The sequence below is a fragment of the Misgurnus anguillicaudatus genome, chromosome 20, assembly GCF_027580225.2.
Source record: "Misgurnus anguillicaudatus chromosome 20, ASM2758022v2, whole genome shotgun sequence".
Classification (NCBI taxonomy): Eukaryota; Metazoa; Chordata; class Actinopteri; order Cypriniformes; family Cobitidae; genus Misgurnus; species Misgurnus anguillicaudatus.
In genome coordinates, this window is record NC_073356.2 from 36,697,057 (window position 1) to 36,722,192 (window position 25,136).

The 25,136-nt window shown below is 38.3% G+C and overlaps 2 protein-coding genes and 1 long non-coding RNA gene across 3 annotated transcripts in view; all 3 read left to right on the forward strand.

The window, feature by feature from the left end:
• ggcta (gamma-glutamylcyclotransferase a) overlaps positions 1–25,136 on the forward strand; it is a 439,956-nt gene that overhangs the window by 192,829 nt on the left and 221,991 nt on the right. The gene's annotated exons all lie outside the window — the stretch shown is intronic.
• LOC129454823 (endonuclease domain-containing 1 protein) lies at positions 3,687–5,436 on the forward strand. The gene is made up of 2 exons (XM_073857968.1): positions 3,687–4,050; positions 4,585–5,436. Exons 1-2 carry the CDS (start codon positions 3,736–3,738, stop codon positions 5,179–5,181), a joined length of 912 nt encoding a protein of 303 aa, XP_073714069.1. The 5' UTR covers positions 3,687–3,735; the 3' UTR covers positions 5,182–5,436.
• LOC141351349 (uncharacterized) lies at positions 6,556–7,259 on the forward strand. The gene is made up of 2 exons (XR_012359576.1): positions 6,556–7,090; positions 7,190–7,259. It is a non-coding gene; the product is annotated as an uncharacterized lncRNA (long non-coding RNA).

The window sequence follows — 25,136 nt, forward strand, 5'->3', positions numbered from 1 at the left end:
ACATGGATTCATTTGTAAAGAAGTCAATGCTGGATTTGCAGAGAGACTCAGTCAGAAGCACCACTTATATTGGATCTGACAACAATGACACAGCAGTATAATTCACAGTAAGACATTTTACTTTATTTAAGTTACTGCGTTTCACTATTGCTTTGTTAAAAGAGATTGCTTGATATGTCCTGTTGTAACATCCGTGTCTAAATACGTTTGTTGACTGTTTTAATTTACTAAAAACATTAAACGATTAATAAAGGTACAACACTTAACAATACGACTGTAATTTAAAGGTAGAAATATACAAAGTTAGTTATAAGGAAGGATTTATCAACCGCAGTTTAGATTCTGATGCCCGTTTACTGTGTTGTATACGGTAATTTAGGCAAGTTGCGTTTGAAAGGTCAAACACTCAACAAAGCTTATTTTTTATCATATAACTGTGGTATTTAACATTACGTGAATGTAAAAGCAACCTCACAAGCACAATAGAAATATACAAAGTTATTGATAAGGATTTATTAGACGCAGTTTAGATTCGGATGCACGCTTACTGTGTTTTATACGGTAATTTAGTCACGTCGAGTTTTGTTTCTACTTTAATATACGTATTGTCATTTATGTGTATCATCTTTAGCACCCAGAATCTTTTGTGTCTCAAACATATTTGTGTTCGGCTGCTATTTTTATCACATTTCCCTACATGTAATGACGGGGAATGAAGCTGTCCAATCATAGCAGTGGGTGTTTACGTTCAGGTCTTCAATGCGGCCCGCCCCTTCAAACAAACCATTTCTCAAGACAGCCACTAATCCATGTTACAAAATAGCCTATTACTTATTGCTTTTGATGTTTTTGAATGTAAAAACAACGCGAAATGCATAAGTAGACATCAATCAACGTCATAAAGCAATAAAATCGACCAATTCACGGCCCCTTTAACCTACTCGCATTGTCAGCTTTGTTGCATTACATTTACTTCACCAGCAGATGGTGGTGTGCATTTTCTGTTTGATTGAAGCTTCGAGTAATGAACCATTTTCGACACAATTGTATCGGAAAGCAATAATGCTTCGAAACGCTTCATTTGGCCATCACTAGCTATAAGCGCTCTTGTGGATCAACGGCGCCCTCCGGCTCTTCCAAGGACGGGGCGTGTGGTTCAGTCTGCCCTAGGCTGTAAAAAGGAGCTCATGCCCAAAACAACTCTCCTCCTGTGTGCTGCTACAGCTCCATTTATGTGGCCTGTCCTCATTTCTTCCTCTAATCAGAGCTGCTACATAAATTGGCTGCACCTGTGGCTCGTTTCTTCCTGATTTGTGTTGCCAGGGGCTGTTTCTCAATTCCAAGAACGCAAAGAACGGACTTGCGTCCTCGTGGAGATTGGTCTTGCCAGGCGACCTTGGAAGAACGAACTCGGAAGTTTTGCCGCAATGACTTCTGGGGCGTAAAGCGATTTCAGCAAGTCTGCACTCGATGCATCCTCGATATCAAGAACACATCCGGGTATTTTCATGCGTCCTCTGTCCTTGCGTTCTTGAGAATTGGAATGAACTTCGACCGTTAATGATGACGTATAGCGAGGACACGAGGACGCAAGATCGCTGAAGAACGCATATTGAGAAACAGCCAGGGAGATTGGGAAGTGAAAGGTGCTTTTAAAAATTCTGTCCGGGCGGAACCTCTCCTCTCTCTTTTTGGTTCCGCCCTAAGTCACCCTGTGACAGGAGCAATACGTACATAAAAGCATTTGCAATTGTGCCATGTGCTGTACTTTAACAGTTACTGAAACAAGTAAAAATAGTGAAATCTTTAAAGCTCCACTGTGTAGGATCTACTCCCATCAAGCGGTGAAAGTCTATATGACAACCAACTGAATTTTACTTTCTAGCCCCCCCCATTCGGAACGCGTTTTAACTCGTACGGTGGCCCGGCCGTGTCATGCCAAGGTTAACATGGCTTCCAGTAGTTACAAAGCAAAAGCAATGAAAAAAAATGAACAATTTGCAATGTCATTTGCGTGTGATCCATCAAAGCACATAGATTTATGTTTAACATGGAAAAAGTCTGATTGTCATGATATGTCCGCTTAAAATCACATACAAAAAGCAACCATAAACGTAGCTTAGACACTCCTTTTTTCATCGACGCGAGGACAATATCACACGGGCTGTTAAACTTGGTATTAAGATGTGTTTTCATTGATCAGATCACAAGTGGACGAGAGAGACACATTACGTTTACACTTGGTGTTTAAATCCGTCTCTTTTTGTCCATTTTCGACCGCTTCTCTTCAGATTACTGAGGAGATGGTTTGTGGACGAGTCCCTCTCCTGTCATTTAATCATGAGCTGGAGTAATGACAGGTTTAAATGGACACGAACTAATATGTCAGAGTCCAATGCTTATGTTTAAGTAAACATTACATGTCTGTGTATATGTAAGAGCTTTCTCTGATATTGGTGAAATAAGATCGCTCAACTTTCACACGCTTGTAAAATGAAACGAAATACGCGCAGATCAGACGCTTTTATCAATGAAAGGCTAAAAATAGCGCTGTACACCGTGTGTTTGTGTTAGAGGTCAGAAAAGATGAAAAACATTTATCTCAGTACCTCAGATTACATAAATGGGCGGAGAGACGGCGTGTGGCTGTTCCAAGACATTAAACCACATGCATGTTTACACTAACAAGTGTTACGCATACCCATGCTATAGTTAGCCAAAGAACTATAAAACTTAAAGTTTACAACATAGACTGTATATAGATGTAAACGAATATGCTGAATTACCTGTGGTGAAGTAACCTAGCAACTTCATTGTCCAATGAGCCCCATCTTGGAAAACTAACTCCAATATTGACTTTGGTCTTGATGTTTTTCCTGTCGCGTTGTCGTTTAAAATCCCTGTTTCGCTTCCTTGGCGACTTGTTTTAATGTCCTCGAGAATAGTTCTTCAACAGGCTTTCAAATCAAAGCATTAGATCGCAGGTTTATCTTCGGCGTGCGGCCGAAGGATTCAGTCTAACGCAGGTCGCATATCCGGGCTGCATACGTCAACAAGCCTGGTTTATTTAAATTAAATTAGAATTACATACGAAAGTCATAAGCATATTACATCAATTTACAATTAACTAAGAATAAATGTCAGATTTATAATTGTTAATATTCTGAAATAAGACTGTCTTGATGACGTATACCGCCTACACCTGCAACCTCCGTAGGCTTCAGCTCGCGGCCAGCTTGAGTGTACTCTGAAAGCGCGAAAGGTGGAGCTGGAATTTCAGGAATGTCCCTCATCGGCGAATGTATTTCAAAGATGGAGGCACAACATGGATTCAGCCAGAGAGCGACTCGATCGTATGTATTTTAAATAGCAGATTCTACACTTACGAGAATACTTTGATTAGTGGGGTGGAAGGAATTACACATGAATGAGCACATACTTTTGGAAGAAAACATGGGTTTTTGCTAAGAATTAACTAAAAAAAGTACACACTGGAGCTTTAAGATTATATAGTCAGAAAGTTAATGACAGCAGTCTCCCATAAACAAACCAACAGGGTGACAAAATGCACTGAAAAATCCAATGATGTAGAAATGTAGAAAAAAAATTTTTTGGGGGGTGTGTGAGTAGGTGGAGTTAAACACTGCTTGTGTCTGTGACTAAAGTGTTTAAGAGTTGAGGAAAGGGAATTTCTGCTTTATTTCTGCTTTGTGATTGAGTTGAGAGTGAAGTCAGATGAAGATGTTGTTTATCATGAACGTCTCAGTGCTGTTACTGCTCATCTGTCCATCCGTCATCTCTGAAGTTACAGACTTCAGTAAGTGTAATCAGTTTTTTTATGAAGGACAGCCTCCAGTGATTCCTGGCATTCTGAACAATTCGCACTTCATGGATAATCCATACAAAACCATCTGTCAAAAATATGAGAGCGAGTACAGATTTGCAACGCTCTACGACACAACAAAAAGAATTCCAGTTTTCTCAGCTTACAGATTCACTGGGAAAAAGATCATCAAGAGACCAGATATTGAATGGATGAATGAGCCTCAGGTAATCTTCATACTATAGTTTATTTGTTATTTCTTGCTCTTCTACTGAATACGAGGAGCTCAAATGCAAAACTCTTTAAGTGTTTCTGACATGTTTTCTTGTAAATAAGCATTTTATCAGACTCTTGCCAACAAATTTGTATTTATGTATAGCCTGAATCCGGGATTAAGCGGATTTTAAGCAAAATATCTGATGATCGTATAATACATGCCAAGAGCATTCAATTAATATCATTATCTCATTTTGGACGGTGACGTGTGGCATTTGCATCAAATAATTTAAAGAAGATTATTATTCAGTATTTATAATGCATAATGCTTTATTTTATACCTTGTATCTGCTGTCATTTACAGACTAGATGCATTAACTTTATTCAAAAAGCTAATAATATTTGTATATTATTATAAATTTACTGTATTAATTTTATAGTTTAACCATCAAGTGGTTAGTTTGATTTATTTGATATAAATGTTGACAAAAAATACCTGAAATCTAATCTCCTGTTAGTCTACTAACCATTGTTTTATGTTATAGCTGGAAATCTCCAATGATCAGATGGGTGTGACATATATAAATCAAGCTACAGATGAAGACTACTTCAATAAAACTTATAACATGAGTCGCGGTCACTTGTTTCCCTGCTGTTATTCAGGTGATAATGTCACAGCTCGCTCTACATTCACAATGACCAACATTGTGCCACAGAAGATCAGTTTTAATAACGGCAGCTGGGGTCGCATGGAAAAAAAGGCGATAGAGTTGATGGGTAACTACTGCCGTGATAAAAAAGATCAAAATAAAGTTTTGGCCCACGTGTTAACAGGAGCTGTACCTGGTAACATTACACAAAACAACCGAGTGAATATACCATCATACATGTGGATGACTTTCTGCTGCTTTAACAGCACCTCGAGTTCATGGTCCTCACAAGCTTACTGGGGTGCAAATGTAGAGGAAAATATAAACGAAAATGTCACAATCAGTGAAAGAAGTCTGGAGGAATTACAAGAATTCCTGAGTGAACAATGGGTGAATATCACACAACTATTTGACAACAACTGTAAAAACACAAATATTCACATTTCACCAGAAGGCAGTGGCAGTGAGCCTCCTTTAAATTTAGGCGAGTAGTGTTACCCATCAAATGGTTTAATTTAGCTCTTCTATCTTACAATCATCCTGCAATTAACTTAACACAAAATTATTTTACTATAAAATGTTTCTTAACACATGCTAAGCATATACTTATATGTACTGTAAATCATCAAAAATCTGCTTTGAAACAATGCAAAATGAAAAAGGCACTATTCAAAATACATTTTGACTTATTTTGAAATAAAGACATGTAATAAATGAGATTGTGTGTATACTGTCTTTTCTGCAATAAAAATTTGTATATCAATATGGACTCATATGACTGATTATGAACATGTATTTATTACATAAAAAACGAATATATGTATGCAGTATGTTGAAGTATAATACGCAAAATCCATGGCCAACAATTCATATACACAATATTAATAATATGTATAAATACAAATAATTTTATTTTAGTCAAACCAGTCAAATGCAGCACTTTTGTATTTTAGACAAACCAGAGCTCTGCCGCAGTTTAACGATCGAAAAGAGCTCAGAAAAAAATCCAACCCACATTGTGTTCAGACACTTTTACATCATACACATGCTTTAATAGCATGATGACAATTTAAAATGCCACATCTTTATAACAGTCTTTAAAATTCCCAAAGTATAATGTAGAAATCCTTTGATTCACTTAATTTTTTTTAAAAACTTGAAAAAATAAAAATAAAATTGCATTTACTTTAATACTTCATATTGAAGTTACTGAAATTAAATATTCCATTTGAAACTTGAATTTACAATTAATTTCAACTTTCTTGACTAGTGAGGAGTTGCTATAAAATATAATAAGATAATTTAACTTAATTTTTATAATTTATCGCAATTTACTCACTAGTCAAGAAAGTTGAAAGGAATTGTAAATTCAAGTTTCAACTGAAATATTTAAGTGCAACAAGAAATTTTTCTAGAGTATGGTTTCATTCATCGTAGTAGGATTAATTTATATGTTTATTTTTTATAAAGCAACACAATGTTAATTTAATGATCAATCTTTGAACTATCAATCAATCACAGACCATTATCAGAAATGGCAGCACGTCAAGCTGAGAAGACTTGTGCTGGATGGGATGTGTAAAGCTCTGCCTAAGTGACATTTGAGTTATAGGGAATAAGGTGTACCAGGTAATTATCACGTTGTGGGGACCAATTGTCCCCACAAAGATAGGAATACCAGTGTTTTTGTGACCTTGTGGGGACATTTTGATGTCCCCATGAGGAAACAAGCTTATAAATCAAACAGAATGATGTTTCTTAAAAATGTGAAGTAGAAGGGTTTCTGTGATGGTTGGGGTTAGGGAATGAGGTAGGTAAGGGGATATACAGTTTGAACAGTATAAAATGCATTACGTCTATGGAATGTCCCCACAAAACATGGAAACCAGTGTGTGTGTGTGTGTGTGTGTGTGTGTGTGTGTGTGTGTGTGTGTGTGTGTGTGTGTGTGTGTGTGTGTGTGTGTGTGTGTTAAAATATTTAAGTGTGCAAAGGAGGAGCGTCAACCAAAAGAGGTTGTTATCATTGAGACATTTGTGTTTAGTCATTTCAGCGTTGCCTTTAACGTGAACACATTTGAGAATGCGGCTGTTTGTTGCGAGCGTCATCTGTGTGCTGAGTTTTCCAGTCATCATCTGTAAACTTGAAAACAATATCACCCAATGCGGTGACTTCTTTTTCAGAGGAAAAGCTCCAGTTTTCCAAGACATTCTGAATGATTCAGTCACACAGAATGATTCTTACGAAATAATTTGTCAGACATATAACAACACGGTCAGGTTTGCAACGCTGTACACCACAACAAACAAGATTCCCGTTTTCTCTGCTTACAAATACACCGGGACATACCAGACAACAAATACACTGGGACAGACGGGACAACTTTGGATGACTGAGTCGCAGGTTTGTTTTTATTTTTTTATATATTTTAGAGTAACATATTTTTATGTGATGTTGTTTTATAACCCTGTCTTTATTTCTGTTGTCTGTCTTCTTTTCTAGCTTGAACCTTTAGGTGCTGAAATGAGCGAGCCATTCGTCAAACAGGCTAGAAATCAAGACTACTGGATAAGGAGAAATACACATAAGTGTACCCCCGGTGCTTTGTTTCCTATAAGTCACGCAGCTGATAATGAAACCGCTGAATCTACATTAACACTGACCAACAGTGTGCCACTGAAAGAGGACTTCAGAAAAGGACTTTGGAGTCTTGTGGAAAATACAACGAAGGAAGACATGGACAGTAACTGTCGTGATAACAATAACAACATTGTTGCGTATGTGCTGACAGGAGCTATAGCTGGTAATAATAAGATGCATAACAGAGTAAACATACCAACACTCGTGTGGACGGCATTTTGCTGCTTTAACAGAGAAACACTATACTCTAGAGGGTTTTGGGCTGAAAACAAAGCAGATAAAAAGACTGAAATCAAACTCAAGAGCCTGAAGGTTGTACAAGAGTACCTGAAGAAAAAAATAGGAACAGTTGAGCTGTTTGCAACAACTGCAGGTTGAATGCATCTCAATTTAAACCAATACTAAATGCATCAGAATGTCACAACAAATGTCATCCTTTTTTACAATATGTTACAGAGTTTATCCTTTATATCCTTAATGACATTATCCTTCAAGGCATTTCCAACATGCTGGTATCGACAGAATAATTTTTAAAATAAGCCTTAATTATAAAACTTTCTGCAGAATACATGCATGCCACTGTTTTACAATAATACACGATTGCAATAATATTACCTCTGCATTCCTGTGTATGCTGAATTTTACTTTGATTTATTGGTTAATTTGATATCATCTTTAGCAATGCATCATATTCTCCAAAATTAAAGCTAAAAGTTTTTTGTTCAAAGCAGAGCAGGTTATGGGTTGGCAGATCAAATTCCTGAGAATTTAGAATAATAATGCTTTTCTCGAAAATCTGTATTAAGCAAATTTTATGAATTGAAAAGGTGGTGTATAAACATATCTTTAATAAAGCTTGCAAATGCAAATACTGGCATATCAGAATCATCTCTGTGTGTGTGTGTGTGTATATATATGTGTGTGTGTGTGTGTGTGTGTGTGTGTGTGTGTGTGTGCGTGCGTGCGTGCGTGCATGCATGGGTGTGTTTTATATTATGCTTTTAACATGATTTATAGGGACACATTTTTATTCTAAATTTGTCGTTTCCATCACTTGTTTTTGATGCACTACTTCAATATGTGCAATTATTACTAATTGTGAAAAGTGCTATATAAATACAATTGAATTGAATAAAATGATGGTGATGGAAACATTAGGGCTGTGATGATTAATTGTGCAAATGCACATTCTAAATGAATGAATTTTAATGAATTACGGTAAAAATTCGGTCACACCCAAAAGCCAAAGGGCGCTCTCGTGAAGAAACTCCATTTGTGCCGCAGAAGTAGTCCCATTTAAAGCTATTCCAGGAAATCTCTAGAGGCATATTTATATCGCTGTTTTTCAAATTGCTTCAGGTATTTTTATGATAATAAAGAATATTTTGAATGATTACGTTTGCAGAGTGTTTCTTTTTAAAATGCACATTATAAATGACTCAAATTCATAGGGAGTTTAGATTTCAGACAGGTATTCTTAATGGGAAACACAATGTATCATCACAGCCCTAGGAAACATGGCTAATGACAGCTTTCTGTACAGTTCGCATCAAGCCCAAGTTCACATAAAATCCCCGGATGTGTTCTTGATCCGCCCATTTTATCGAGGATGCATCAGAGGAGACTTGTGTGGACTTATGACAGCGAAGTTTCCCAGAATGCATTTCGCGTCAGGAGTTCGTTCTTCCGAGTCTGAACTTGCAAGTTCGAACTACGAAGGACACAAGTCCGAGTTTGGCGTACTTGGTATTGAGAAACGGCTAGGGACCATCGATGCTCACTGGTTTTTGCGTTGCATTGTGGGAATTTTTAGGGAACGAACGTTCCAGTGCACTGAACGGATTTTGCGATTGAGACAGCCCTTAAAATGGCCGACTCCCTGATCAGTGCCCTGAGTACTGAACAAGGGAGCTGATTGAGACACACGGCTTGTCTGCCTTAGCGGACTAGCAAGCTAATTATGTTGTACAAAATAGAAGCATACAACTTTTTTTAAATAAAAGATAGCCAAAACAATAATATAATAAACTAATATTCATGTTGCAGACACGTCAGTACTTTTAATTGTGCTTATAATCAGTGCTTATAAATTATAATTTTAATTTGTGATTCAGCTATGCAGTAATCATGTTTTGTATAAGTAATTTATTAACTTTACAGAGTACAAAAGTGGAAAGGGTACAGTATAATAATCTAAATAATAAAATGACACAAGCAATGTGTAGATCTCCCACCTAGCCTTATTTATATACTACTATATGAAACATATAATTTAAAAGACATAAATTGTAATTTTAACAAACGTTCTAACTACATAAATCATAACGTGATTTTGTAAGGCGCTAACAGCCAGTGGAATCACGCGGGGGTCCTAGGGGAGACCGAATTGCCAGGGGGGACCGCATTGCTCACGACACTGCTTCGTTCATAAGTGTAAGTGAAAGTAAACGCAAGCACATGTTCAAACGTCACTTAAATACTCGATGTCTGGATTACAATCTGTGAGAGAATGCAAAAGCATTTACATTGTTGTCCTCCCTATAATTAAGCAATATCGCTCGAGTAGGAGTGTGATATAGCTCTATATCATCACGGCTGTGATTAGGCCACAGCCGTGATGATATAGAGCTATATCACACGACTCCGAGAGCGATATTGCTTTTATACAACAGTTCGACGACGGCACACGTTTGAAAAACGAAAACTAGAAAACAACAACGGAGTTATTTTAAAAGCCTCTTTGTTTGAGAAGTACTTCTTCCGCCACGGATTTTAAGGGCGGCCAGAATGACAGGTAACACTTTTGGTTGCTTTGAATCTCATAACAACTCAATGGACGGAAAAGCCGTTTCTTTATATTACCGTTTCTTGGTCACAAAGTGTAGTTTTAAGATTAGTTCAGTCGAGAATATATATTTATTATATTTAAATCTACAATCGATTAGTAAAGATAGCGCCTGTTTGAACGTTTGCTTAGTGAGATTCGGTACGAATGAGAACCAAAGCATGAGCGGACGTCAGTGTTCACTCGCCCCGCTGACCACCGCCCTCTCTGGGCTACATCTCTGACAGGGATTCCCTGGCTCTCATGCTGGCCTTGTTTGTTTTTGATGGTCAAAATGAGATCAAATTAGCAGTATTTGGTGTCATGATGAAACTATTACTTGTTTTTTTATTCATATTTAGTGTCTTTTGCGTTGTTATTGTTTTGGCGCGAGGTAAAAATTAATAAAACTATTCTTGTATAACGTTACTATTGGTTTCCCATTTACTCTTAACGCGATGCGAGCACTCGATTATTATTAAACTTTGTTCTTGTCAGTACTAGATAAAACGTTTTTTTTATAATTGTCAGAGAGATGTTTTTGCATGCTGCTTATAAATATATCAGTGGCGATGTCTCATAACATGTTTTAATAGTCACGTCACGATAAAGTAAATGATCAATGTCCACATTTAAAAGCTGCGGGGCTTACCTGCAGTTCCACGGTGTTTTCGCGTTCTGGGAAGAGATATAGCTCCAGAAAAAATTTTTTTACATTCCTCTTTCCAAGTGTTAATTGTCCACACGATGTGACAAGACATTACTCCCATTAAGTTTAACGTAACATCCAAGAGCGCTGATCTTTGACGGAATAAGAACTTGGGATTCACACACTGATTTACGAGCTAGTGAACTAATGAGACACACGGAGAGTGATTCAAAACAACGCGTTTGTGTGTGTCCGTGTGTGTGTGTGCAGTTTTTCCATTCAGAGATGAGCCTGTTTAGAGGACCTCCATTCACTAGGTGGCGGAATGATACGAAAGGTGAAGCGGTTACTGTGCCGTTATCAGTAGAATATTGCACACCTCTTAGCCAATCAGATTTGAGAACCAGAACTTTTGTATAATTCAAGATAGCCCTATGGGCAGGGTGGAGATGCATTGCTGTGGGAGCCCTGAGCGAGCATTCTCTCGACTTCTGATCGCAAGGTCAAAACTTAAATATATTTTACATGTATTCTTTGGACAAATTTTGTGACTTTTACAAAACTTTCTGGGTTTTTTTTGTTTATCAGCAAATGTTATGTTTTTAAAAACGATTTTAAATTTTCATAACTTTTCAGTTTTCCAAGACCATACAAACTCTGTAACAACATACTAAAATGGTACTTTTTTATAGATTAAAGACATTGGTGTTAGAGACTGTGGTAGGTTAGGGGAATAGAATATATAGTTTGTACAGTAGAAAATGCATTGCGTCTATGGGATTATTCCCGTGAACCACATATGCCAACATGTGCTTGTTGTCATCATCTACCTACAATACCAAATACACAGTTGTCAATAGTCTTTTTTTAAGATAAATGTTTAGAATGTTTAGTTTATTTTTTCCATTAGTTTTGCTGTGTCATAAATGATTAACAATATAAATTGAACACAAGTCTTAAAAAGCTCTGTCGTAGTGTGCCCCGAGTGAGGCCAAGGGGAGGTGGTAGGAAGGCTTGGATCACACAAACTTCATTTCCAAGAGTTGTTTATAACAACGATATGACGCAGCATGGCGTGAGTGACCAATTTAAAAAAAAGTGCAAAAAAAAGAAAATTATCAAGAGCAAAACATTTCATACAAAGGCATTCAAATCAGTGGCAACTTTGTCAGTCCCTCGACAAAGAAAAATGCTTTATGCAGCAAAAAGCTTAAGTTTAACACACGACCCTCTGTCCTCCGGTGTACTGCACAGACTGACTTAAATAACCTAGGCCCATCTCACTAAATAATGAGCCCTACCAAATTCAGGGATCACTGTTGCAACATTTTACATACATAAACATAAAATGCACAGTAGACAGCAAATTAAAGTACAATCTTTAACTACCCAACATTAAAATGTACTGCTATAAACAGCATCAAACAAGCATTGTGTGCATTTGTGATGCAGGAACACCGTGGGAATTTAACCAGCTGGGCTGGACCAAGGCAGCCAACTCCAAAGGACAATCTGGGCACAGCCTGCGATGTAGATACGCCGTGGAAATTTAACTAACTGTGTTGGACAACGACAGCCGACCTCAATACTCTCGCTGGACAGCGCTATAAACAGCAACGCAGCTGGAGCTGCGACAGAGAGAGAGAGAGAACAGAGTTAATGGGAAGCCCGGGCAACGGACAACAGTGGAGAGAACTTCTGAACTCCTAATCCACTCGATGAAGAACTGGTGGCAAAATACAGTAAATCCACAATGCAGATAATGTCTTAGATGAAATAGATAATCCACAATGCTGGCAAAGTCTTTGATGAAATATAGATAATCCACAATGCTGGCAAAGTCTTAGATGAAATATAGATAATCCACAAGTCTATGGTAAAATCGATTACTCCTTTAATGCTGGTGAATGCTTCAGGTTGGAAACTGGAACTTGAAAACAGCAGAGAGCACAGAGAATACTTTCTAACAAAATTAGATAACTAGCCACGACAAGACAGGGTGACGAGGTACAAAGACAAACTCGCAAAGAGCAGAGAACAAAGGGAGTTTAAATAGCAAACCGATTGTGCGATCAACAAGCAACAGCTATGAGATGACTTCAGTGAGAAATCGACGGCAAAAGGAATCACCTGTGAAGACGCGCAAACGTGACCTGTCAACAAAACACAACAAACACAGAAAAGCAGAGCACACGACAGTCGATAAGACAGAAATCATGACACCTACTGCACTGAAGCAGCAGTTTAAAATATAAACCCAGAATTCAGCGAACATCAAGAACAAGAAAACAGAAACAACAATCAGACCGAGACGCAGAATTTATATAATGTTGCACAGACCATGTTTAAATTTCATTGTGTTTCCAAAATATTTTCAAAATAAAGAAAAACAAGACAAAGCTGTGCAGTTTGTTTCTGTGTAAGTTTATGAACAAAATGCTCGGAACACAATTGTGTGTGATTCTAGAGGCACCAGGTGAAATCTTGCCTAGGGCAGCAAATTGGACAGGGCCGGCCCTGACCTCACTCTAAAAAATGTTAGGTTGTTTTTAAGGCTGGGTAAATATTGGACAGAACACATGCTGTATTATACTGTAACGAAACATTTGCTGGCATGTTATTAATCTACATCTGTCCAATATTTACCTAGCCTTGGCACAATAACATGGATTAAAATCAACCCAACAGTTTTTGAATTTACCAGTCTCGTACAAATACACCAAAAGTGAAAGAGAGGCAAATATTACAACTTACTCAATGGGTGGAGTTAATTGCAATAGACAAAGAGTTTGTTGTAACACTGGCAAAAAGACCAAAAGCATGCAGTTTGTTAGTAATCTGTAAAATAGATGTGTTGCAATTAACCCTTCGTTCGTTTGTGTGTGTGTGTGTGTGTGTGTGTGTGTGTGTGTGTGTGTGTGTGTTTTATATTATGCTTTTAACATGATTTATGGGGACACATTTTTATTCTAAATTTGTCATTTCCATCACTTGTTTTTGATGCGCTACTTCAATATGTAATTATTACTAATTGTGAAAAGCGCTATATAAATAAAATTGAATCAAACGTGACTTAAACACCCGATGTCTGGATTATAATCTGTGAGAGAATGCAAAAGCATTTACATTGTTGTCCTCCCTATAATTCAAGATAGCCCAATGGGCAGGGTGGAGATGCATTGCTGTGGGAGCCCTGAGCGAGCATTCTCTCGACTTCTGATCACAAGATCAAAACTTACATATATTTTACATGCATTCTTTGGAAAAATGTAATGACTTTTCCAAAACTTTCTGGGTTTATTCGTTTTCAGCACTTTTTAGTAACGATTTTAAATTTTCATCACTTTTATGGTAAATACATAGAGTTTGAAAGAATACATCCCACTGGAAATGGATTTAAAGCTAAGTTACAAGCTGCACATCTGACGTGAGGAGAGAAAATTAACGTAAACAAGCCAGCATCTCTAAATTACTCTGTTCAAAAACTGATGCAATGAAAAGAGCTGTACAAATAAAAAGTCATCTGAAACCAGAAACAAGAAACATCTAGTTTAGATCTGAGGTGTGGCTATTATAAACATGACTGTGCGTCATGGCGCATACTCACAGATGCAATCAGAGTAAACACTTTTCTAAAGCAATAAACCCTGTGAGGCTGGGATTTACATTGAACAATCAATATTACCTGTTTAAAATTGAAATGCATATTTTATCGTATTTATTTATGTTTTAAATATTTAGAATATTCTGTTTTTCTTGCATTCCAATTTCATATTTTTATCTTAATATTCTTAAGATGAGATAAGAAGGAGGCCGCACTATGCATAAATATTCTTTTATTTGCACAAACGCGTTTCGGCGTAAAAAAATATTTATGCATAGTGCGGCCTCCTTCTTGTCTCATGTATTTAAATTATTTAGGCCAGCACTCTTAAAGTTTAATTTATAGACACATTAAGTGAACACACGTCACGTGTGAAAGCGCCTTTAAAGGAAAGCACCACCGTTTTTCAATATTTTACTATGTTCTTACCTCAACTTAGATGAATGAATACATGCCTATCTTTTTTCAATACGTGCACTTCATCTTTGCACAGCGTGTCATGAATGTGTTAGCATTTAGCCTAGTCTAATTTATTCCTTAGGATCCAAACAGGGAAGAATTTAGAAGCCACCAAACACTTCCATGTTTTCCCTATTTAAAGACTGTTACATGAGTAGATACACGCGTAAGTATGGTGGCACAAAATAAAACGTGGTGATTTTTAAGTGGATAAAAAATTTGAACTATTTTGTATGGCGGAAGAGCACTCCTGTGAAGATGTTACTGCGCGCTGAGGTCGAAATTCTGCAAACTATGTGCTCTTCCTCCATGCATTGAAAATAGATAGTTATGTATTGATTTGTTTAAGTTGAGGTAAGAACATAGTAAAATATTGAAAAATGGTGGTTTTCCATTAAGTCAAAAGTGTAGGCCTATTTGTCAGCGTTTCACACTCTCTCAGTCGTGCATTAAACTGCATGCCAACGTGCAAGTGTGAATTTGAATTTCCTTTCGCGACAGTTATAATAACACAAATCACATCACACCCAATAATTCAATCGCTCTTGCTTTTTCCCCACTCCATCATTTTAATTATTGTCCACTAAAAGCTGCACAGATATATTTGCTTACCTGAACTCTGGTTTCTGGTGTCTGGTCTAGTTGATGCATGAAAACAGCACCCTGACTGGTTGACTGGCTCAAAGTATTTTGAGTATTTTAAAAATACAAACATACTCATCTTAAATGTATTTAAATACAAATTACATTTCATTTTTTTCAAAGGCTTTAAAATACAAAATACAAAATACTATTTTGTATTTCAAATACGTATTTTAAATACATGTATTTGAAATACTGCCCATCCCTGACAGTACACCTCTCTGAACAGTGTCTGGGAGGCTGTTGTTGCGTCTGCACAAAACGTTGGTCCAGATCAGATCAAGAAACTGACCGAACCCGCGAATGGAAGGCCCGTGACCGCCACCGAAAAGAAGGGAGGCTACACTGGTCACCGAGTCCACACATACATATATATTTTTTATTGTTTTATTAGTTTTTTCTGCAAATGTAGAGTTTGTTCATCATTCTCACTTCAACAGGCGAAAAAAAACAAGTGAGATGGCAAAATCTTTGTTTTTCATTTAGTTGCCTAATAATTCTGCACACTAATAGTTGCCTAATAATGGTGTGTACACATAGAAATATTCTCTTAAGAAAGCCAACATTTCACTTTTACTACTTAAATGTTCGGGTTTGGGGGTTTGTTGGCATTTTGAATTGAACAAGAGCACTGTAGTTGTACAATAACAAAAGTAATCCTCAAAAATACAACTTGCCTAACAATTCTGCACTCCCTGTATAACATTACTTCAATAAAAGTAATAAGTACACCTTCATATTTTCCCTTGAGCTAAAGTAAAAAAGTTTCAAATCTACCTAAATATTCAAAGTTTTGGTTGATGAAGCATGTTTATTTGTTTAATACATTTGGGTTCTGGCACAATCTTTAAAAATTATTTGATTTACATGTGTTACCAGCCCAGAGTCGGCGTCAGAGCAATGACGCTGGAGGGGCATTGGATCATCGGCGGGGGGGCACTGCCATTTGAGAAATATTTTGACGCAGTGGCAACATCATAAATCCCAATGTGATTGATGCAGCTCAGATAGAGGGGCATATTTAATTAGCATTACTTTATTTTTAGTAGAAAATGTAACAAACAGAGCATAACATAATACAGCTGTATATTTAAAGAGCATTACTACTGACACCAGAGCTATACTCGCTGAGCAAATTAAAACATCATAGTACAACACAGCAGAAATTTATTATTTGCGAATTTCGTTTATTCTTGTTAATTTTATATCATGTCATTTAGAGGCTATGTGGCAACGTTAGCTATGCACACAGTTTATTCAGTCACACAGAAATACGATAATAAAAGGCAGAAAGGGGTGGGGGTAAAGTTATGCCCTCTCATTTATCTTTAGTACAGGTAGCCAAGTATAAAACACAAATGCAGATAGACCCAGCAAACATTCATTAACAATTTACCTGCTATGCCTTATCATGAAAGCCAGGGCTGGCTTCAAAAAGTGAATTGAACAAACGACTTACTAAAAAAAGTTGCAGGCGACGAGTGTGGCTACTGAACCGTCTACTGTGTCCTTCCATTCGCTTGTGATCGCCCCTTACCACTGTAAGCTGTTACGGGATACTGTTTTAACACCATTTGGACAGGCCTGTCAGTCCCGATGCCATCAACCGCTGTCCGCTGACTTGGAGGGCTTGAAGATTGTTGCTTAGCTGCGCTAGTTACTTTTGGAAGTTGTCCGGAGGTAGCAATAGCAGATGGGCCAGCTCGGCTCTCATAGACCGTCGTACTGGTGGTGGTGGCCGGAGTATCAGATGCTGCTTATTGAAGAGGCTCCGAGGAACCTAACCATTTTCGTAAATCCATTTTTTGTCTATATTTAGGTTAACAATTAGCCGCCGCTAACTGTCTATAATATAGACGGACAAACTGTTCTTTCGATTCTCGAAACAACAACTTGAAATGGATTTTGCGCGCTAAAAGTCAAATGTAACAAGTTTACTCAGCGACCAATAAGAATTGTCCAATAATGACGAAGCTTAGTAACATGTCACGAACAACCGAAATGATGCGAAATATTTTTTCCCATCATTTTATTTTATTTGAATTATAGTGTGTACATTTAATATTAAAATATTAACTAAAAGGGATTTTTTGGGGGGCCTGTACTAGGAGGGGCATCAATGACCACTAGGGGGGGCACGGCCCTCGAATGCCCCACCACAGCGCCGACCCTGTACCAGCCGGAGCGGGCTACTAAATGCCCCTCCGGCACGTTCCACCTCGAGGAGGTCCCCAAAAGCACCCCAATGACCAATCACACGAAGCAGGTAAGTAAAATTAAAACAAATTTTATTTAAATTATTTAAAATACTATGAAGCAGGGGGGAAGGGGGAAGGGGGAATTTAAAAGGTCTCTCCTTCTGTCCTCCACAGATCCTTCGAGGTAAAGGAGCCGAGTGCCGGGCCAGGCACTACTAACAAGGGAGGGGGGCCGGGGAGACCGAGCTCCTTTCCTTGTTCCTTGCACCCGTGGCACCCTCCTTTGCTCCTGGAGGCAGAATAAAACAGTAGTTAGAAGATGTAGGGGGTTTATGGCGACTACCTGCTCTGTCATTCTCCAATTGTCCCACGACGTATTCCAACAATTTCCCGTGGGGAAATCAGGTAAGTATAAGGGGGGTTTTCTCCGTGTCCGTGACTAACTCTCTCTCTCTTCTGCTCCTTCTATGCAGGGCGCCGAGACCACTCCTCCTCGTCCGCGGCCAGCTAAAGTCCACTCTCTTCTTGGGTATCTACGGCAGTCACATGCACACAAGGGACAGGTTAGAGGAAAAACTCACTGTTTGGTAGGGCCTCTCTCTGGCACTGAAGAGTTGCGAGGGCAGGCTGCTGGAATGACCACCACTCTACTTTACCTTTCAGGTTACCTCGAGGGCATCACTCTCCTAGGCTTGTGGACATACCAGGTAGGTGGGGACTTTACTCGGCGCGCAGGACTGGACCTGCGGTTTTCTCAGGTAAGTTTAACTTTTACTCACTCTAGGATGGCTCGACGGTCAACAGGACGGTTCAGGTACGTACAGCTCTTTGTCTCTGGCTCTGATGCACTCTGTGGTTCAATGGCATGCAACTCTGCAATGATAGGACAGTTCAGGTATATATAGCTCTTAGCTCGGGCTCTGATGTGGCTCTGCGGTTCAATGGCGTACAGCTCTGTAATGACAAGACAGTTCAGTTACATATAGCTTTTAGCTCGGGCTCTGATGTGGCTCTCCGGTTCAATGGCGTTCAGCTCTGTAATGACAAGACAGTTCAGGGACATATAGCTCTTAGCTCTGGCTCTGTAGTTCAATGGCGTGCAGCTCTTGTACAAAAGGTTGTACATCACCTGATCTTGATCCTCGGCGAGAAGCAGGTGGGACTGCGAGATGGTGTCCGTAGCGGACCCGGCAACTCCGCCTCCTCCTCAAGGTCAGCACAATACCTATACTGGTGGGACAGGCGGCTGGGCTCTCTCTCTCCACACAGGGTTGCACACAATAGTTAGTAGGTGTCTCCACAATATCTCTACTCCCCGTAATTTCCACTATGATCTTTTCCACAGCATGCAGATCTAGGACACGCAGGCGGGGGAAATAAGCAGGTAAGTCCACGATGATAATCACGCCCCAGCAGCTCCACGGTTCACCTCACAGCAACTGGTTTGCCCTAGGGACGGTATGAGCGAGAGGAGACACGGCACAGCACTGCAAATACTTTAGGTGCACACACGTCAATAATGCACACTCACCCACGGCACTCCACACTTCTGTTAGTGATAAATAAGGCCCATACCTCCACACTGGGTCAATACACTTTACTGGAGGGAAAGGTGTTTGCATTCGCTGCCACAGGCGCTCTGGACAGATGACACAGGTCCCAGCACAGTGCTCCAGATGTCCTATAATCCACTGGCTCACCCACCGGCTTTGTTCTCCACGGTAGGGCCACTACACAACAACACACTCGTCACAAAATAGGGACTGTCTGTTCCTCCAAAGCTTTCAAGGTAAATAAATCGATCACTGGTACTCACAGTCTGTTGACGGTTATTTCTCCCCTTCAGGGTTGTCCTCCTTCCTCCAGCGATCTCCCAAGAAGCCGCTAAACTGTGCAAATTCTCCGCCAGAGATCGTGCTTCGCTGTGGCCTTCGATGCAGATGCATACACACAAGTGAAAATGTACCGCTTCAATAAGATTTATTTTCTTCCAAACCTGTTTTCCATAACTTGTTTCTCTGTCCTCTTTCCTCCAACAGATCCTTTCTTCAGGTCCTCTTCGTCCACTTCACCACATCAACACCACTTGCCACAACACCCGCGTCAACATCCGCCAACAACGGAACAAAACAATGCACCGATCGATGGACGTGATGACTTCCCCACTTCTCAAACAACACGACTCCTTCCTTTCGTCCTATTACGGCCCCGCACTCTCTCCGCTCGCTCTAGCGTCTGCTGGATCAACGGGGCTCGCGGACTCTTCAGCGGGATCGTGCTGTTGTTGTGCCCATGGCGGGAGTGAGTTCGCCCAAAATCGACCTCCCTCCTGTGTCACACACGCTTCCTTTATACTCCACGTACAGCACATGTGGACTGTCCAATCAGCATTCGCCACCTCATCATGCACATCTGATGTGTATTTTCGTTGATTTTCGTCTTCCGGGGTTACCCGGAAGTGCCGGTGTTTGCAGAAATCCATCTGTGCGGAACTTTTCCCTGCCACTTTTAGTTCTGTCCTCTTAGTCACTCGTGACACATGAATCATATTTTACACAAGCAGCACATCTTTGATACAAATGAATACTTTATTTATTTCTAGAACCTCAATGTTGGGTTGTTTTTATGCCAAGGCTGGGTAAATATTGGACAGAACACATGCTGTATTATACTGTAACGAAACATTTGCTGGCATGTTATTAATCTACTTCTGTCCAATATTTACCCAGCCTTGGCATAAAACATGGATTAAAATCAACCCAACATTTTTTGAATTTACCGTTCTTGTACAAATACATCAAAAGTAAAAGAAGTGCAAATATTACAACTTACTCAATGGGTGGAGTTAATTCCAACAGACAAAGAGTTTGTTGTAACACTGGCAAAAAGACCAAAAGCGTGCAGTTTGTTAGTAATGTGTAAAATAGATGTGTTGCAATTAACCCTTCATTCATTTGTGACCTGCTCACCCCTACTCATAGCAGACTATTGGTCTGTTATGAGTAGGGGTGAGCAGGTCACAAACGAACGAAGATCAGAGTTCATTCAAATGTGGAATAATTGAAAATAACAAAATTCAATTTAATTTTATTTATATAGCGCTTTTCGCAATTGTTTAATTGTTTCAAAGCAGCTTTTTATTAATAAAAACAGCGAAAAAAAGTAACATATATAATTTAACGTATAGAAGATAGTTCTAAGTTAAGTCAATGTCACCTGACTCCATAGGGGTTTGAAAAAACACCTAATTTTAATAGGAGGAAAAAGAACTGTAAATCCCTAAACTCCTTTAGAGAGAGCCAGACATCTGATTCTATAGAGGATATACTATGTATTAGATATTATATTATAACATTTTATGGGAATTAAAAGATTTAAAATAAATATTTAGTAAATTAAATGGGAAGTGGTCTGTGGTCGCTGATGCAATGATGTAATATCTAAAAAGTATATATAAAGAATAAACAAACTGTGTGCTGACAAAAGTATAACATATACTGTATACCGTACCGTAGCAGTATATAGCGGACTCTCACGGCTGTAGATGGTAATGTTGTCTCTTGGTTCATAGATGTCAAAATTCATTCATACTTATTTACAGTACAAGTCGCACCTGACTATAGGTCGCAGGACCAGCCAAACTATGAAAAAAAGTGGGACTTATAGTCCGGAAAATATGCACAGGACATCTTTTTAGTATGTCCTGTGCAGTAGACTCTCTGTTCAAGACAAATTTCTCCCAAGGGAGACAAATAAAGAAACTAAACTAAACTAAAAAAAATACAGTATACGGTTTCAGTAGTAATAATGTAACTTCTGGTAAACTTTCACATGGAATCAATAACAACTGAGTCTTTTAGTTACAGTGTAAAATCTCTACTATATAATGTATACAATGTAAACTACACTAGCCAGACCATTAAACAAACAGAGAACGGATGTTAAGTTTTGTCCAGACGCGTAACCGCAACCAGTGGCGTGTTTACCCACCACGCTAACCAAGCAATTGCGTAGGGCCTCGCGGGCTTGGGGGGCCCCCTACTGGCCACAAGGTGTGCGAAAGTATGTTACGTTTATTCAGACCTAAATAGGCACGGATATAAAGCACGCGCGAGCTGGAGATGTGCAAGTATGCACGCAGAATAATATATGCGCGTATCCTCGCGAGGGCACATATAGTATGGGAAGCCGAACTCATCAAAAGAAGGATGAAACTGCGCCACTCGAGTGATCTGCGCTGCGCGAACCAATTATATGCGCGGCTATGGCGTTTAATCAGACCCAAAAGTCGCGCGCACAAAAACCACGCGCGAGCGAGAGATCCGAGCGCGCAGAACAATATTCGCGCGTGGACAAGCGTCCTCGCGAGCGCGCAGATGAGCGAACTCTACGGGACAGCGCACCTCTGCTCTGCACAGCGCGCACAAAAAGCAGCCACACAAGTGCTGGAATGAGCGCTCGACTCTCTCTGTGCTCTCGTAACTGCACAACATTCACTCGATGATCAAGTTTACTTTAAAGACTTTGGGCTTCACACTTGTGATTGGTGGTTTGGTTTGATCGGTGACACGCATCTCTTGTTCCACACTCATACAGGTATAAACATGATAAAGACACCAAGCAGGGGTTTAAATTACGTCTAAAATACATAAATCATATTCTGTATCTCATCATTTTCATTAAAATCTCATCTTTAGTGTATGTCTAGTCTATATGCTTGTTGTATCTCACAGTAAGTTTGTTTTTGCAATATGAACATGAGAGTTATGTGATTCCCATCCATAAAATCAAGCAATAACCAACTTAGAATGTTGTTTGCTGTTGTGTGTTAGTTCAGTTTGTAAGATCAGTCTGAATCTTAATCTAATGCTTCCTCTTTTTCCTCATTTAGTTTTTTTAGTAAGATGTCAGACACTGAAGTTGCAGTATTAATTACATTGTTTTAAATACATCCTATAAGACATTTGCAAGCAAAAAATATATCTGAGAGGGGAGCGAAACATTTTTTTTAAACCAAGAATTTTTGTCATACCAAACTGTACCAATTTAGTGTTATTTTAAGCAGTGTAAAACAAAATAAACCTGGTTTATATATATATATATATATATATATATATATATATATATATATATATATATATATATATATATATATATATACATCACTTAATTCTATATACTGAATATTATTGTTGTGCAATTCAGGTGAAAAACCTTGGGCAATGCGGCATGGGGGGCCTTGGTTCTTGGACTTTGCATAGGGCCCCCAAAATGGTAAACACGCCACTGACCGCAACAATGGTGAAACGGAAACAGATGTCACATGGACCAAACAGTAACGTGTGCTTTAGAAACATTTTTGTGTAAATCTCACAAAAATTACCATGTGAAACGCATGCGAGTACATGCGAAATGTGGTGAAAAACATGTCAACACATTTCATACAGTCAGCTCCATAAATATTGTGACAGAGGCACATTGTGTGTTATTTTAGATGTTTGTCAGAATTTATTCCAGTTACAGTCATATAATAAATATTGACTTAAAGAGCACACATCAGCTTTATTCAGGGAGTATTCACATCCAAATTGCCTGAAGAGTTTAGGAATTACAGCAATTTTATATTTAGCTTCGCCTTTTAAAAGAGGCCAAAAGTAATGGAACGGTTGACTCAAAAGCTGTTTTATAACACATATTTTCTAGTACTTATATAATTTCCTCATGAATGAAGCTTGTTAAAGGTCTGAAGTTGATTCTAAGTGTGGCATTTGGATTTGGAAGCTGTGGCTGTGAACCCAAAATACTTAATTGTTTATGGAGATCTCCATATGCAAGTGATACATAGGCTATTGGGTTTCAAAAACACAACAAATTCATCACTCAGATATACTGTTCCATTTCGTCTTCCAATATGTCGTCCGTTTCAGACAATTTCTATTTCCTTATTTCACAATTTTTTATGATATTCATATTTAAATGTATTGGTCCCTTATACATACGGTTTCATCTAACCACCCCCATCCCGAACATACACAACATACATACAGTATCATACACCAGGGGCATTCAGGTAAAGTTTCATGTGGTTTATTGTTTTTTTTATGGTAATTGAATGTTTTTGCATAATCAACTTCGTAAGAATTCATATGAATTATCTCCTAAAATATGTACAAATTATTGCGAGATCAATAATTTGATAGTTTTTTACTAGTCCTCACTGAAGGTCAATGAATTTCTTTTCACAGATGAAGTTATTTGGAGATTTGTCAGGTTTCTCTGCTTATATGTCAAGTAATTAAGCAGGAAATCTGTCTAAATGCAATCATATTCAAAGTTGTGTGATTTGCACTGTTTGAAATCCATCTGTTTGCTCTCAGTTCTTTAAAGTTCAGAAGAGACAGATCGATGTAGGGATAGACAGTTCACACAAACTTCATTCATCATTTGTTGCCAATTCTATATTAAAGCATTAGTCCATTTTCTTAAAAGAAAAATCCAGATAATTTACTCACCACCATGTCATCCAAAATGTTGATGTCTTTCTTTGTTCAGTCGAAAAGAAATTATGTTTTTTGAGGAAAACATTGCAGGATTTTTCTCATTTTAATGGACTTTAATAGAGCCCAACATTTAATACTTAACTCAACACTTAACAGTTTTTTTCAACGGAGTTTCAAAGGACTATAAACAATCCCAAATGATGCATAAGGGTCTTATCTAGCAAAACGATTGTCATTTTTGACAATAAAAGTAACAAATATACTATATTTTATCAATGTTTTTCTTTGGAAAACTTATATTCCAAAGCATATTATCATAATTTTTACTCCATTTCATCTTTACTCTACATTTCATAATTTCAAGTTTTTGGTTTATATTTAAGTACATTAAACATCTACTTTTTTTACTTAAGTAAAAAGTACTTTAGTACACAATTTTTTGTAATTTTTACGTAATTAGGTATTTTATGTAATTAGGTATTAAATTAATTTTAATATGAATGAATTGAGAATTAATTGGCTTTGAGAATTTTCATTCCAAAATAGCGGCCGTGCTACTGAAGCGCCATCTAGTGGCTGTTGCCAAAAACGAATCAGAGTTTCCCCTCTTGTTCTTCTATACTCTTTGCTACAGAGCTTTGACGACTCTGTCACAACAAAACCCTCCCGTTTTATAGCAACTTCCCATTGCCTCCTCATGCCTGTGTGTATCACTGGGAAACCTTCAAATGTGAAGAAAAAACAGCGAAAGATCATGAGAGAGATTACCAGTTCCTGCTGAACATTGACATAATATTATAAATATTAACGTTAAATAACCAAAATGATTGTTCAATCTTACTTGTGAAATGTAATCCCATGCGATCTGGAATCAATACTGCGCCGGTTATTGCAACCGTAAGTATGGGCATAGTTGCTTTCTTTCCGTTAACT

What these genes read in the sequence shown, in the direction of transcription:
- LOC129454823 (XM_073857968.1), top strand. Translation starts at nt 3,736, where the DNA reads ATGAAGATGTTGTTTATCATGAACGTCTCAGTGCTGTTACTGCTCATC. An exon ending in AATGGATGAATGAGCCTCAG is followed by an intron (nt 4,051 to 4,584) that starts GTAATCTTCATA and finishes TTTATGTTATAG; the next exon opens with CTGGAAATCTCCAATGATCA.